The 15932-nt window shown below is 39.1% G+C and overlaps 1 protein-coding gene across 1 annotated transcript in view; it reads right to left on the minus strand.

Moving 5' to 3' along the window:
- LOC139743198 (uncharacterized) overlaps nt 1-15932 on the minus strand; it is a 151072-nt gene that overhangs the window by 38760 nt on the left and 96380 nt on the right. Inside the window, exons 92-106 of the mRNA XM_071653697.1 lie at nt 15537-15668; nt 14869-15018; nt 13453-13922; nt 11298-11465; nt 10373-10555; nt 9408-9525; nt 8194-8476; nt 7725-7887; nt 6248-6436; nt 5379-5559; nt 3930-4075; nt 3580-3717; nt 2080-2190; nt 1409-1524; nt 656-816 (exon numbers count right to left, since the gene is read on the minus strand). Coding sequence (XP_071509798.1) covers nt 656-816; nt 1409-1524; nt 2080-2190; nt 3580-3717; nt 3930-4075; nt 5379-5559; nt 6248-6436; nt 7725-7887; nt 8194-8476; nt 9408-9525; nt 10373-10555; nt 11298-11465; nt 13453-13922; nt 14869-15018; nt 15537-15668 — 2709 coding nt within the window. The remainder of the gene's footprint in view (nt 1-655; nt 817-1408; nt 1525-2079; nt 2191-3579; nt 3718-3929; nt 4076-5378; nt 5560-6247; nt 6437-7724; nt 7888-8193; nt 8477-9407; nt 9526-10372; nt 10556-11297; nt 11466-13452; nt 13923-14868; nt 15019-15536; nt 15669-15932) is intronic.

Genomic DNA, 15932 nt, shown 5'->3' on the forward strand with positions numbered 1-15932 from the left:
ATTGAATTTGACTCTACATTTATACATATATAGTTTTAGAGTACTCCTAATATCAAAAGCAAAACAGACTACCCCAAGATGAAGCATGAGTGTACACTGACTGCCAAACAGCTACAGCTGTACCCTATAAAAGTAATGAGTATGTCAATTAGAATAATACCCACTCACAAAAACGACCAAACAAATCATGGTATTTTTAAGGTCATCACGTGCAGTGGTGAATGCTGAAAACACGTCAATCTACTTTATGGATGCAAGCGTACGAATAAAGAATGTCATGCAGGGAGAAAATATTTAAGACTAAATAACTTTTAAACTGAATCTTGCTACAAGTACAACAACTGTATATACTTCCTACCTGGGTCATTGTTATGAAAGAAGGCAATTGCATCTAAAGCCCCAGTCTACTTTGTGGGTAAAACAATAAATTAAACTAAAGCAATAACGGTTTGTTGTTAATGATAACTTCCTACAAATTCTTCACAATCTTAATGGGCAAAATGTTACAACATATATTGTTGACAATCTTAAACAAAGCCAAGTTTTAAGCTGCTGCTATTTCACTGATTTAAAACACATCATTGTATTGGAAGTTCTCTCTGATGAGGTTTTACATTTGTGACATACGACTTCCTGCACCTGCTGCTCAACTCACCAAAGAGATCTTGAATTGGAATCGGCGTGTCATATGACCCAGGGGTCATCAGTAGACCTCCTGACCCCTGACCTGTGACCCCCCAGGCCCCAAGCCGCTGGCACTCAGCAGATACTTCGGAGTGCATCTCTTTCAGGAGAGCGCCGATGCGATGGATCATGCTGGGGGAAAAGGAGGATTGATTGATTGATTGATTGATTGATTGATTGATTGATTGATTGATTGATTGATTGATTGATTGATTGATTGATTGATTGATTGATTGATTGATTGATTGATTGATTGATTGATTGATTGATTGATTGATTGATTGATTGATTGATTGATTGATTGATTGATTGATTGATTGATTGATTGATTGATTGATTGAGTGATTGATCGATTGGTTGACTGATTGACTGATCGATTGATCGATCGATTGGTTGACTGATTGACTGATCGATTGATCGATCGATCGATTGATCGATCGATTGATTCCCTATCTATGTACACGATTCTTTTTTAAAAGTCTTATCAAGATTTTTGTTATGTGGTACAGATTCTACAAAAAATAAATAAATAAATGTAACTCTCTATTTCAGAACACTGATTAGAAAATGCTACACTGCTGTAATGCAACAAAACTTTTGGCACAACATTATGACCAAATACAATATGTTTCGATCATCCTTTGCAGTTGAGGAATAAGTGGCAATTGTAACAAATGATCAGGAAGGAGAAAAAAATGATAAACAAACAGACGGAAAAGCTTACTGATTCTGCATGGAGTTGTCAAATTCGTGTTCCAGGGAGCTCGCCCCTGAAGCGAGTTTCTCCGAATACTCATCAAGGAGACGGTTTGCCTCGCTGAGACTGGACAGGAAAGACACCTAGGGGTGGAGGAGTCAGAAAAAAAATAATCATTATATAGGTCACCTTTTCTAGGACTAGATCATTTTTTTTTTTGAGATACATGTTCAGTGCAAGCCAAATTTAGTGTGAGGATGTTACCAGAAATTCATTTTTTAAATCATCATAAAGTAAGTAAATTATAAAGTTTTCATTAAAAAAAGTGCTAACAGACCACAAACACAGAATATCAAGTACATGATAAAGCTAATTAAGAAAACAAGAAATTAGTGCTATCCCACTTTTTAATAGAATGTATATACATGTGTATATACATGTATACTGTATGTACAGTATGTCAGTGATATCTCTGTACACGTACAATGTACACTGTAGCTTGCATAATAACAACTTATAATAATCTCTCTCAAACAAATTAGTCTTCAACAAAATATTGCATCTTTTTCCATTAATTAAAGCTTTTGATAAAAAATGCACCGTGATGTTGACTCCGAAATTCAGATTTACAAAACGATCAAAACTTCTGTGGAAATCTTTTCTGTCATTTCATTTTACTACACTGCCCTCATTATTACCTGGTGATCCTCGCGGTATCGCTCGTCTTCCGACAGGATGTTCTGTTGTCTTTTGAGGTAAGCCTCCATCCTCATCCCGAGCTCACGACGACGCTCCAACTCCATCTCAAGCTGCGAGAGATTGGGAGAAATTTGAATTAAAAAAAAAACAAACGACCAATCAAATCGCAGCAATATCTCTAAGGGCATTTAATGTTGCAAACACAATAATCTAATTTCACAGCCTGCAGACTTAAATAAGGACAGGCAAGATTATATCTACAGAAATTTTCTTTCATGCTCTTACTATCGGTGAGTACGAATGCTCAATCTGTATTATTACAAACACTGTGTAAAATGCAAACAACTACATGTACACTGTAGCCTGAGATCTGAACCTGCATTGCCTACTTGCCTACCAAGTAGAGGCACTACCACTATTTTTATTATCATCAATATTATTATTATTACCTCCGCCAAGGGAGGAGGTTATGTTTCCGTTACCGTTGGGTTAATTGTTCGTTCGTTCGTTAGTTCGTTAGTTAGCTAGTTAGTTAGTTAGTTAGTTAGTTAGTTAGTTTGTTTGTTAGTTTGTTAGTTTGTTAGTTAGTTAGTTTGTCCGTGTGCAAAATAACTCAAAATGTAGTTAATGGATTGGGATGAAACGTGCAGGAAAGGTTGAGAATGACACATTCAAGTAACAAATGATTAACTTTTGATAGTGATCCGAGAATTTTGGGGGAATTTATGAAGGATTATTGATATTTTGGCAGGTAGGGTCAATGAACTTGGGATTTCAGGCTGCGCGTATTTGAGGTTTGCCAGCGCGCACTAAAGTGCGCGCTCTAGTTTCTGCTGCGGTGAGGCGCGCCGTGCAGTTGAGGGTTTATGATGTAACAAAGGCTTCTATTTTGGGAAATCAGGCAACTTTCAGCACACAATGCTATAAGTACAATGTATGTATGGATAGAAATCACTGATATCTCTATGGAAGAACAAGATCAGTGGTGAAAATGATTTGCATGCTTGGCGGAGGTCTGTGCTCTCAGAGTGCTTCTCTAGTTATTATTATTATTATATTGTTATTATTATTATTATTATTATTATCATTATTATTATTATCATTATTATTATTATTATTATTATATCATCATCATTATCATTATTAATTTCAATTCAGGACAGGTACTGTCATACTACATGTACATTATAGAATTCTGTGCTACCACTTCAGCGACAAAGAAAGCAGACAACATTTCTCTATTAAAGATTGTTTCTATGCAAAGTTTGATTAATTCTGAACTGTCAGCTACAACAAGTCTTTGCATATACTACAGTGTAATTTTCTCCTTCTCTACACTATACGTATGCCAATGATCGCACACTCCTGTGGCACAGGATTGTAAGTACATGTTGCCCTTTCTGTACCAGGGACTTTGGACAGTGTATACAATGCTATGGGGTTTTCTGTGCCAATCGGCACTCAAGGCACACAAAGGGTTAAACCGGTGTATTTCTCACCTCCTCCTTCTTGGCGTCGTATGCTGCAAGGTCCTCCTCCGTTGCCAGGGCAACCTTACCCTTCAGGTTCAGCTTGGCTACCCACAATCCTTTGAGGGACTGCGTCTGGTTGCTCAGTTTCTGATAAAGGGCTTTGGCCTGAAAGTTAAGAAAGATAAATAAATGTTATATTAAGAAGAAATATAAAACAAACATTTAAGAGGTTAAAGAGGGGTGATATGTTCAAGCTGATTACCATTGTTGTCAATACTTTAACGGTAAAGCGCGAAAGTGGTATATATACAATGTAGTTGAAATATTCTGATGAAAAATTACAAAGTACATGTGTAACATGTAGGATTTACACATACCTCATCCTTTTGTCTTCCAAGTTCGTTTGTAACATGACGTGACTGCCTCGATAGGTGGTCGTAGAAGTCGCTGGTGGTGAATCCTTCGAGATCGACTTGCCGGTCGTAGTCCCAGAATTCGTCCTCCTTCACGTGGATGGCTTCAACTACAGAATGGGCAAGAAAGAGAGATCACATCAGTCAGACGGATGTTATCTATTTTGTGAAAAAAAACCTTTCACCTGTAGGCCAAAGAGGGCAGTGTTCTTGTCAACAAATGTATGCTTTAATCTGAATTCCAAAGGAAATTAAAATCTTTAAGTCATGGTGTGTATAACTTCAATCTAGTAAACTTTATCACTCCATGTAAGGAGAATCAAACTCGATGTACGTAGCATAGAAATACTACAAGCAGATCTTCCATTTCTTAATTTTAAACCTGTGGGTTGCGTGAGCTTCTTCTAAAATTCACATGTACCATATCCAGCTATATGTATATTTTCTTATTCATTTAGTTAAACAATGCAACTGGATATCAACAAGAGAGTTTGCAAAAGAAGCACTCTGTCATTGAACAAAAATGAAAATCTGAATTTGTTTCTCACTAGCAGATGCAATGTGTCAAGTAACTCACAACTCAGCACATCAATACCCAAGAGATTTGCAACATGTGCTTTACCAAAAATTTTCTTTTATCAATGAAGTGAGTTCATGTTAGTGCATACATCTTATTATAATTACATCATCTGGGGAAGAAAGAGAAATGCTGGTGCACTGTGTTTACTTCCTCACAGGTTTCATTATATACTAATGATGCACAGGATAGAGTGTGTTAGTGAAGGTGCGGCGCGCTCGAGAGTATTGACAATGGTGCGACATGCACGAGGCGCACTAACGCCACCAAATAATCCTGTGCATCATTAGTTTTATAAAATGGGTCGAAAACTAACAGCATTATTCACGTACCTTTGTGGGTCAATACCAGTCAGCTACATGTAGCACTCGCTCAAAAGTCAAGATGTCCGAAGATGTTCGTCCCAAACATTTACGCACGTCGCACTCGGAAATCCCGCACACTATAAGTACTGTACGTACGTACGTATAAGAGTATACGTACGCCACGTACTGTTATGCACAAGAAAGGCCGCCGGCTGTTGTGGCAGCCCGCGGCCCGAACTAGAAGTTGTTTACAGGATTGACAGCGCGTATAGTAGCGCGTGACGCACTTGTAACAACTGATTGAGTGCGCACTGCTAGTGTAAAACATTGTGACGTACGTCAGGCCAGGGAGGTGGAAGAGAGACTCTTCTTAGTGCTTACCTGAAGAAAATAATGCACGCACACGTGACTCATTTCAGCGCTTCCAATTGGCTACATTCTTGAACCCATTTTATAAATCACTTTAATACATGACTGTCCTATTCAATTAGTGTGTAATATGTCATATATTTTGAATTTTGTCATTAGTACCTGGTACAGCGCCCTCTTCGGCCTCAGCATTGCCAGCTTCCAGGGCACGGTGGTACTTCTTGGTGTGATGAACGGTTGACCCCTTGGATGAGAGGTCATCCAGGTTATTAGCCGTGGTCAGGCCCCGGAACTTGGGGCGCACGTAGCGCTGCTTCTGCCAGCCGTACTTACGGAACAGCATCTGTGGTAGCAGAAAAGGGAACCGTTAAGTTTGCTGAGATTTATAAACTACTGCAACATCAAGACACAAACCGGTAGATGGGGAAAAAAAATCAAACTTGATCTAATATGGTCAAACGTGTAGTACATGTGAGGTTATAAAAACCAACGCTTAGATACAACATGTACATACACCATCTACTTTTAATGGGGCAGAAAATTTGTGGAAGACAAAGACCTTTGCTCCAAACAACTGGTATCATTTCAACCCTATTTCAATTATGACGAAAAGAAAAATTCCATCTCTCTCCATGCTCGAGAATAAGTGTAATTCAAAAGCTCAATACCCTACACTGAGACCAAATGTTTATCAACAAACAAAAAGAGAAATAATTACACCATATCATTCATCAATATCCTCCGACACAAGATTTGGTGTAAATTTCTAATTTTATTGCAACTTGTCAATCAGCTGCAATCACAAAACAAGTCAACACTAGAATCATTGCTGTTGTTGTGTTTATAAGAAAAAAGAATTTAAGAATCATTCATTTAAATAGATAACATTTCTGCTTCCACTTCAAATTACATGTATATCAGTATATCAAGGAACACAGCTCTAGCATTTAAGTGCAGATGGAAGGAGACAGGATGACAACTATGATGATGATGATACTGATGCTAATGATGCGGTTGCCATGGATACGAACCAATGCCAGGATGAGGAGGATGGACAGGAGGACACTCAGACCCAGGACCAGACCGATGGTGATCCAGTCTGGGGCCAGGAGGATGCCGGACTCCAGCGAGATGCCATTCTGGATGATGTAACGGGGCGTGGACGGGAAGAAGGGACCCTCCTCGGAGCACTGGGCGTTCTCTGCCATGACACGGATGTACTGCAGGACAGAATGAGACAAAAATCCGCCATTAGCAGGGAGGAAATAAATCGCAATCTAATCATCCCACAAAATATGCTCATGGTGGGATTTCAGCTTTGCAAATATCTAGTGCAAATTCTATCAATACTGACAAATTCTGACAGCTCGCGACTCATCGGGACATGGCTTCAGTGGCAACTTAGCATCCTTATCATTCTCAACCAACGCTTTGTACACATCAGTCGTGTATCACCAAATGTGACAGTGCACCTCAAAACAAACAAAAAGTCACCAGACATGAATTTTTAGTTAAGACCATATTCTGAAAGAGTAGACTTTAAGCTTTAAAATGATGTATAACTCAAATCAAATGGACTCTCCTAACCTATCTAAATATTGGAAAGAAAGCACAACGTCAGGAAAAGTGTGAACTGAGAAAAGAGACTCTGAAGTACAGTGTCTATTCAAGCGCTTAATCTTTACCAAACGGTGCTGGCTGTGCGATGAATGGGACAAAAAACAGGAAGTAAACCACTGGAGTAACAACAATGAAGGGATTATCAGATTAAACTGAAATTAAGCATGCCTCATTAACACATTCTGTCCATAATTAATGCCAACTTTCAAAGCAGTAGCACTATCCTTTCAAAAGTTATTAGAGTTGAAAGTGAAGAGTGTGGACAAGGTTTTTCAGAAATGAAAAAGGGATTCTGAAGACACACCTAATCACACTATTCTATCAAAAATGTTCGAGATAAACTGCTAAAAAACACACTTTCCTGCCCGTTTTATGATACCAAATTTTAGCATAATGTAAAAGAAGACCTGCTCTTTCAGAAAATATGAAAAAGTCAAGTTCGGCTAGGTTGACCCATTTCGCTTATTTTCAGTCCTCACGCAAAATCAGTGTGTGCGACTTTATGTTCGTTTTGAGGTGCACAGTCACAAATGCCCCCAAAACAAGACAAGGCTAACCTCTGCCTGGATTTACCCTGAGAAGTTCCTTTAACCTATCAAATGTTTCGATTTGTTTTACATCAATGATGCTTTCTTGAATACTTGATACCCCATGTTCAAATTTTTATGTGCATTGGTGATGTTTAAATCCTGTTGAAGACTAGTCCCTGTGAGTACATGATGTATACTCAGGTGTCTATGTGAAATGTGTGTTATAGCAAAATTAGCTCTTCCTCAATGGGTTAAGATTTCACAAAAATTCTACTTTGTGACATATATACGATTATTTGTTTGTAAAAATGTTACATATACAATGATTCTTGGTTCATTTCTGCCTCTGAATCTTTACCATTTTCTTTGCTGTGTTGTTGCTGAGAGTGAAAACGTAGACACCAGGGTCGACAAAGCGGTACGCAAAGAGAGTCGTTGACGTCTGCACTTGGGTCTGCTGCTCGGCGAGCTCACGGAATCCGCCATAATCGAACCTCTCATTGGTATTGTATAGATTCTCCCTAGAATGGTACAATAAGAGAGAGAGACAGGGTAAAGTGCTGTATGTGACAATCAAAATGCTCCATGGCAACATATCAGCACTGCTTAAGAGTCTTCGGGTCCCAGTTAAGGGGACACAGCAGGTTTGTTTTTTTGCACTGGTATTACTCTCAACTTGCAAGAAGATCAGAAACAATATTTCATGGTTGAAAAACAGCCAAGGCAAAACAAAGAAAAAGGTGTTAGAATAGGTGATAATCACCAGGCGATATGACCTTTGACACTGCCAATAATTCCAGGAAAACTTTTCTTACATGTTTCCTTACCTGTCATATACTGGATAGTTGTCATTGTCCACGGTGAACATCATGGTCTCCCCATACCTGAGGCACACCGTCGGGTTGTTGATACCGGTATAACTGTTGCCACCGACCTCAGTAGTGGCCAGCAGGCGGCGACGTCCGTCCCTCACCGTTTCGTTGACCCAGAGGAGTCTGCGCCGAGCCGTGTTCGCCCCCGTAATGTTGGTGGCGCCCTCTTTGGTGTTGGACTGCAGAAGTTCGGACAGACTGTCTGGATCTGCATTGTACGCTCCTGTCATTCCATCAGCTGTGGAAGGGAGCAATTCAATGTTGAGGGTTTGTAGAAGATTGCTGTAACATTTTTCAGGACTTTCTATCTTTACATGGTTCCTGAAGGATAGAATGCTACATGTACTTCCATATCACTGGGACCATCAACCCGTTGAGGACGAGTCTCGAGTATACTCGGGCAAACGTCTATGGGAAATGCATGTTGTAGCAAAATCAAACCGTCCTCAACGGGTTAAAGCGATGATCTGTTACTACATATTATGCAATAAAAGTATTCAGGATTGGTTACTTTCTCAATAGCAAATATATCTGATCAAACATGTGGCTAACATTTTTTTTCTTTTGCTAAATCAGCAAATACAGCAATAATTGTTACAATCTATGAAAAAAGGAATGACTGAAAACTAATTCAAAGCAACAATATCTTCCAACTTACGTGTATCCACCTCACACATAAATCAAACTACACAATTAATTACAACTACCCTAACTTACTGATAGCACTAGTACAAGTTAGACTGCACCTTAATTAGTAGAGTAAGGTTCATGAATATGCTGTTTAACCAGGTTAAGTGAAATTTGATTCTCTATTTTTCTTTCCCTCGCTAACACAAAAATTTGCATTATTTCAAATGCACAAATAGAGAAACAAATTCAACAACAGTTCTTGTAGAAGATACAATGCACAAAAAAAAGATATAGCAAGTTACAATTGTATGAACATAAAATTGAATGCATAAACAGCATTACATTTGTAGGTGACATTTTGGATAGAAAACAATGCAAGTTTTGAAACAATATTGGCAAGTATTCACTTTCCTATGCACTGAGTGCATGTAAGTTATCACATCATATATTCAAGCTTGTAGCAGACAGTAATACACTGATTCTGACTAAAAGGTAATTCATATCTGATGAGGTAAAAGGTAGAAAAGAGTGTGGCTTACAGTCACAAATGGCCAGATTGATCTTCTGTGTGCTGCCATCTAGTGTTGTACATTGGTCAGCTGAAATGGAGTTCCGGGAATTTATGACCTTGGAAAGCGAGTCTGTCGAGAACCGAGTCTGTATCACGTATGCAGAAGATAACAAAGAAACAATATATCAGTTCAAAGAAAATTGTGATTGGTTATCAGCATTTCAAATAATACAGTGAGATATTAATGTTAGACATTGACATTAGACACTCTGATATTCGGTTAGAGGTAGAACGCTGTAAGTCATGATGTGACCCTCCAGAGGATGGTGCTCAGCCAGTATGTGGCTCACAGTTGTGATTGCCTACTTACTCAAGAAATATGTGATACACTTCACAGTAACCCTGATACAGATACTGCCTGACTTCCGATTACACTGTAGGAATAAGTTAAACAAGTGATAACATTGGCAGCTGTAGCATAGAGTAGGAGTACATATACACGTAAGTACATCTGACATTCAAATTGATGACACAGAGAGATTCTGTGCACAAATCAGACAAAAAGAGAAATAAGTATTCCTTGTGTAATTTGCCAATGAGATGATTGAGGACATGGCACAGTAGAGTCTGCTTGGGTGATTTTATATGGTAATAACTGGATGAACTCCTTTGGTGTCTTTTGATTAAAACAGTCTGTAAATACATTGCCCCAGGAGTATACAATTATCAATACTGTCAATGGAGTTACATCCCTAAGCTTCTGATGTGACCATAAATGAGTACCAAGGCCCTGTTGCATAACATTTGAGATGAAATATATGTCAGAAAATCAAACACAAGTCTCTAAATACTCAATTCTGATTGGCTGATACCTGACTAAGGTTTGATTTTCTGACATCCTGTTTGATTACATCTCTTTATGCATCGCGACCCAGATGGGATTTCATTGGGTCAAAGGTCATGAAGGTGATATCTAAAAGTGTGACCCCTAACCTGGTTTCCGTTGGCATCCGTGATGGCGATGTAGGGTGGGTCATCGCAGACGAGGGTGAGTCTGTTCTCCTGGGCCAGCTGGCACTCCCTGTTACAGATCTCCTCCAAGTCATCAGTCACACACTGGCAGTCGTTGGGTGTTCCCTTGGTGAAGCCAATGTAGTCCTCTGGGGTGCGACATTGCTGGTGAGATGAACATATGATATATATTTCAACTTGAAGATCTGTCAATTATGTTGCCAATATATATCTACCATTATTCATGTATATTATATATCATCCTGTTTAGGTAATAAAGACTCACTCACATCACAGATATATATCTCTCTTTCTCTTTCAACCTCTCTTTATCTCTCTATCTACAATTGTATTATCTACCTCTCTCTATCTGACTATATGTTTATCTGTCCATATCTCTACCTATCTCTCTATCTAGTATCTAACTTTCTCTCTACTTTCCTCTATCCCTCCTTCTATTATCTATCTAAATCTATATATCTTTCTATCTATCTATCTATCTATCTATCTATCTACAATGTATCTATCTATCTCCCTACCTATCTATCTATATATCTATCTCCCTACCTATCTATCTACCTATCTATTAATCTATCCATCTATTTTTGTATCTATCTATCTATCTATCTATCTATCTATCTATCTATCAATCTATCTATCTACCTATCTATCTATCTATCTACCTATCTACCTATCTATCTATCTATCTATCTACCTATCTATCTATCCATCTATCTATCTATCTATCTGCCTACCTACCTACACTACCTATCTATCTATCTATCTATCTGCCTACCTACCTACACTACCTAACTATCTATCTATGTATCTATTTATCTACTTAATTTTCTCTCTTTCCTTCCCTCTATCCCTCCTTCTCTCCCTCCAAATGATCACATGATCTCACCTCATATCTGCAGTATTGTTCCCACTCCTCAGCCGTCCAGCACTGTCCGGCCTGGTTCCGGTATGTTCCGGTCTCACACTGTTCATAGACCGTCTTTGTACAGCTCTCTGTGTTTCCGTCCGCCTTCAAAGTGTAACCATGCTGACAGATACAGGTACGGTCCGTGAACTGAAATTGGACAGGAAAAGTGTTCATCACAATCTAGAATCACAATGATTAGCTACTCTGCAGTTGAAGATAATGATAAATTACCTTAAGAGATTTTTACAGCGCACAATAATTATCAGTTATTCTCTATGCATAGTACACACAAGTACATGATTAAGATATGTTACAACAAAAACTATAATTGCTTAAAGTCAAAGTTTTAAGATAGATTTCTGACAGACTATAATGTGCCTGTTTGCACCACCATCAAAATACCATACAGATTCAATAATCAAAACATACACACAAGTAATACACAGACTACTCATACAGAGTGTAGTAACACACTATGTAAAATTTGAAATAAAAAAAAGAGGAAAAATCATATCTTGAAACTGAACTAAAAAGCAATGGCACTCATCAATCTAAGCCTTTACATCAACCCAGCACACATCAAACATTACTAATAAATCATTAATAAATAATATTCATTTCTGGTCAATTTTTCTGTTCGCGTTTGTTACATACGCAAAAAGCTGCATCACTTCGGTGATCCCTCGCATTTATCCCCAAGTTGAACAAGGAAAAGTAGAAATTACGCGGTGCGTAAAATATGTCCCCGCCGGAAGTAGCATTTAGTATCAAAATGTACTATATACATTGTAGGTCAAAAGATCAAGGTCAAAGGTCAAAGAAGTCAAAGGTCAACATTCTGTGTAGAAGTTTTGAAGCCCTCACCTAGTGCCATCACATAAAGCAAACGGAATCGAAATTCGGTTAGAAATGGCGAAGGAGTAGCATTTTGTAGCCAATGTACAATATAGGTAAAAAATCAAGGTCAAAGGTCAAAGAAGTCAAAGGTCAAAATTCTGTGTAGAAGTTTTGAAGCTCTCACCTAGTGCCATCACATAAAGCAAACGGAATCGAAATCGGGTTAGAAATGGCGAAGGAGTAGCATTTTGTAGCAAAATGTACAATACAGGTCAAAAAATCAAGGTCAAAGGTCAAAGAAGTCAAAGGTCAAAATTCTGTGTAGAAGTGTTGAAGCCCTCACCTAGTGCCATCACATAAAGCAAATGGAATCGAAATCGGGTTAGAAATGGCGAAGGAGTAGCATTTTGTAGCAAAATGTACAATATAGGTAAAAAAAACCAAGGTCAAAGGTCAAAGAAGTCAAAGGTCAAAATTCTGTGTAGAAGTTTTGAAGCCCTCACCTAGTGCCATCACATAAAGCAAACGGAATCGAAATCGGGTTAGAAATGGCGAAGGAGTAGCATTTTGTAGCAAAATGTACAATACAGGTCAAAAATCAAGGTCAAAGGTCAAAGAAGTCAAAGGTCAAAATTCTGTGTAGAAGTTTTGAAGCCCTCACCTAGTGCCATCAGATAAAGCAAATGGAATCGAAATCGGGTTAGAAATGGCGAAGGAGTAGCATTTTGTAGCAAAATGTACAATATAGGTCAAAGGTCAAGGTCAAAGGTCACGACTGAAATTCTGTGTAGATGTTTCAAAGCTCCCATGTAGTGCTATCATATAGAGCAAACAGAATCAAAATTGGCTCATAAATGACAGAGAAGTAGCAAATTGAAGATTTTGATCACACACGGACGCACACACGGACACACGGACGGACGGACGGACACACGGACACACACACGTACGGAGCCCGTTTCATAGTCCCCTGCTCGAACTCGTTCGGCGGGGACAATTACCCTTAAGGTTTATGCCGGGTGCAAGTGTGTACGTGTGTGTCACACACAAACACACTGCCATAGCTTCTGACCATTCCCATTCGAGCATTGAGAATTTAGGGTTTCTGGGACGAACACTGAACTAGGGCTTTCTATAGCTCAGTCGGTAGAGCAATGGGCTAGCATCCGGAGGTCTCAGGTTGGAATCCCGATGGAATGCCATTTTCTTTGCTCAAGTTTTCACTAATAAATAATGTTCATTTCTGGTCAGTTTTTCTGTGTACATTTGTTACACATTAAACATGACGGTACTGTACCTGGAATTCCTCATTGGCGCCGTTGCAGGTGCACTCAATGGCACCGGTGGCGCCTTCTGTGGTGGCCTCCCCACCGCAGTGGAAGCAGCCGCCTTGTCCCGTCAGGTGGTTGAAGTGGTCGATGGGGCACACCAGGCAGTCCGACACCGCCTGGCCATACTCCACGTCCAGGTAGGTCCCAGTGCCGCAGGGCGTGGCCTCCGAGGACCCCTCCGGGCAGTAGTAGCCCACGGGGCAGGGGAAGGAGTTGGTGACGTTCACGCCGTGGTTGGTCCCGTTGGCCCGCGGCTCGTCGGTGGTTGCCCCTTCCAGGCAGACGACGCCGGCAACGCAGATGGTGCAGTTGGCCCTGTCGGGCATGTTGCCGTAGTAACCAGAAGGACAGATTTCACACGTATCCTCGAAGGTGCTGCGGGGAGAGCCTTCTTTCTCTCGGTACCCCAGAGGGCAGATGACTGGTGTGATGGATCCTGTGGGTTTAATGAAAAAAGACAGATGGATTAACTACATTAGTACAACTACTGTAACTACTAATTGGAGGGCATGTATAAGCTTCAGTCTATGCCAACTCGGGTTCCATAAGCGAAGTTGCACCTCTAAACCTGTCTATCTACAATGTAACATGGCTGTTTTCAGTTCATAAACACTATCAAAGCCTGTGTCCTTCTTCATTACACTGATAAAAGTGACCCGACTTCTTCTTCTTTTTGCAATTCCCCATTTGGGATTAACAGGTTCTGCATTAATTTTCTTACACGTATATCAGAATAATGTGCTGGCGGCAGAATGAGTTCATCATGAGTACACACAAATCTGCATTTCAAGAAAATTTGAGTAAATTATTTGTACAAAGTTCTAAATGAACGATTGTGGATCCAATCTATTCTTGATTATTTTAACGACACACAGAGTGTATGCATTGACACAGTAGAATCAGACAAAAATCAGAACACAATGCAATCATTTTTCATGTGATGAAAAAGTGGTGTCAATTCTTGATTTGGTAATACCAATAGTCATTTTTAGCCAACAAAGTATCTTGTGTTTATCTGCACATGTGATACACAATCGGTGGTGTACACGTATATACACTTGTAATCCTACCAGCAAATGAAGATAATGGCATTTATATTTTGTTGGTGGATATAGGAACATATTTCATTACACCTTGTAAAAAAGAACACTAGGCAATTATGTTTTTGTGTCATAAAGGGATATAAAATAAAGTGCAAATAAGCATCTGTACATACCACACTTGTAAGCATGTTTTTACAAGTCAAACTACACTGTAAATCACAAGAACCATGTAAAAATCAAATCAAATCAAAATCAAAAAAATCAAAATCAAAATCAAAATCAAAATCAAAATCAAAATCAAAATCAAAATCAAAATCAAAATCAAAATCAACACCATACCTGGACAGGGGGCATTGGTGTCATTCAGATAGCCACATTCCTCCCCACAGTAGTGACCGTCTGGACACGGGATTGGGTAGGCTGACCTCACTGGACAGTAGTAGCCAGGTGGACACTTTTCTTGAGTCATTGACCGGTTGCAGTAGTAACCTAGACAGGATTGTGGCAGCCAAAAGGAAAAGGTTACAATCATTTCTTTAATAGTAGACATATTGGCCAGAATTTACGAAAGTAGTTTAAATCTAATAGTCCATGGTCTGTGCAATTTTTTCTGCATAAATTGTACGTGTTACACATTGCACACGTCAACAAACATACATGTACAATGTATAATAATAACCTCAAGCTGATACTTGCAAGCAAAAGTTATGCATGCCTATTTTGCTTTACTCCATATACAGTAAATCTAAACCATAAATTAGATTTACTGGTAAAACTATGTTAACTGATTTCAGGTCATTGCTGATTTCTAGTTTGATATATACATTTGCACACTTCATCAAAGTTCCACAATATCAAGACCTACAAATCTTGTATGTGCATGCATGTCTGCGTTTACAGTTGTACTTGCATGTCCCCATGCATGTATTTCTGTATGTGAATATGCAGCTTCACATGCATGTGTATGTATATATGTCTATTTGTTTAATTTTTTGGCTGTGTCTCACCTGGTTGGCAGTCCCTCTGTTCCCAGGCTCCCTCGGGGCAGAATTGTCCCTCATCACACTCAATCTCAAACATGTTGGCGGTGTCGTTGGGACAATAGTACCCTGCTGGACAAATGGTACAGTCCATCACACCTGCACAGCAAATAGAAAACAGAAAACAAACAGATTAGACATAATAAACATTGGCAGAAGTCTCATGTTCGGTATGAACACAACAAAATTATGAATTTCATCCAGAATTATGAAGCCATGTAGAATAATGGATGACTTGCTATCTCTGGCACCAATGGAAAAAAAAGAAAGAAAAAAATATCAACACGACAGTTCTCTGGATCTGTGGCAACTAACAAGTGTAATGAGGTCTTATGCTGCAGATTTTCAGAGCAACAAGCATAC

The sequence above is a fragment of the Diadema antillarum genome, unplaced genomic scaffold (assembly GCF_040938485.1).
Source record: "Diadema antillarum isolate AM-2024a unplaced genomic scaffold, OU_Dant_1.0 seq00001057_RagTag, whole genome shotgun sequence".
NCBI lineage: Eukaryota > Metazoa > Echinodermata > Echinoidea > Diadematoida > Diadematidae > Diadema > Diadema antillarum.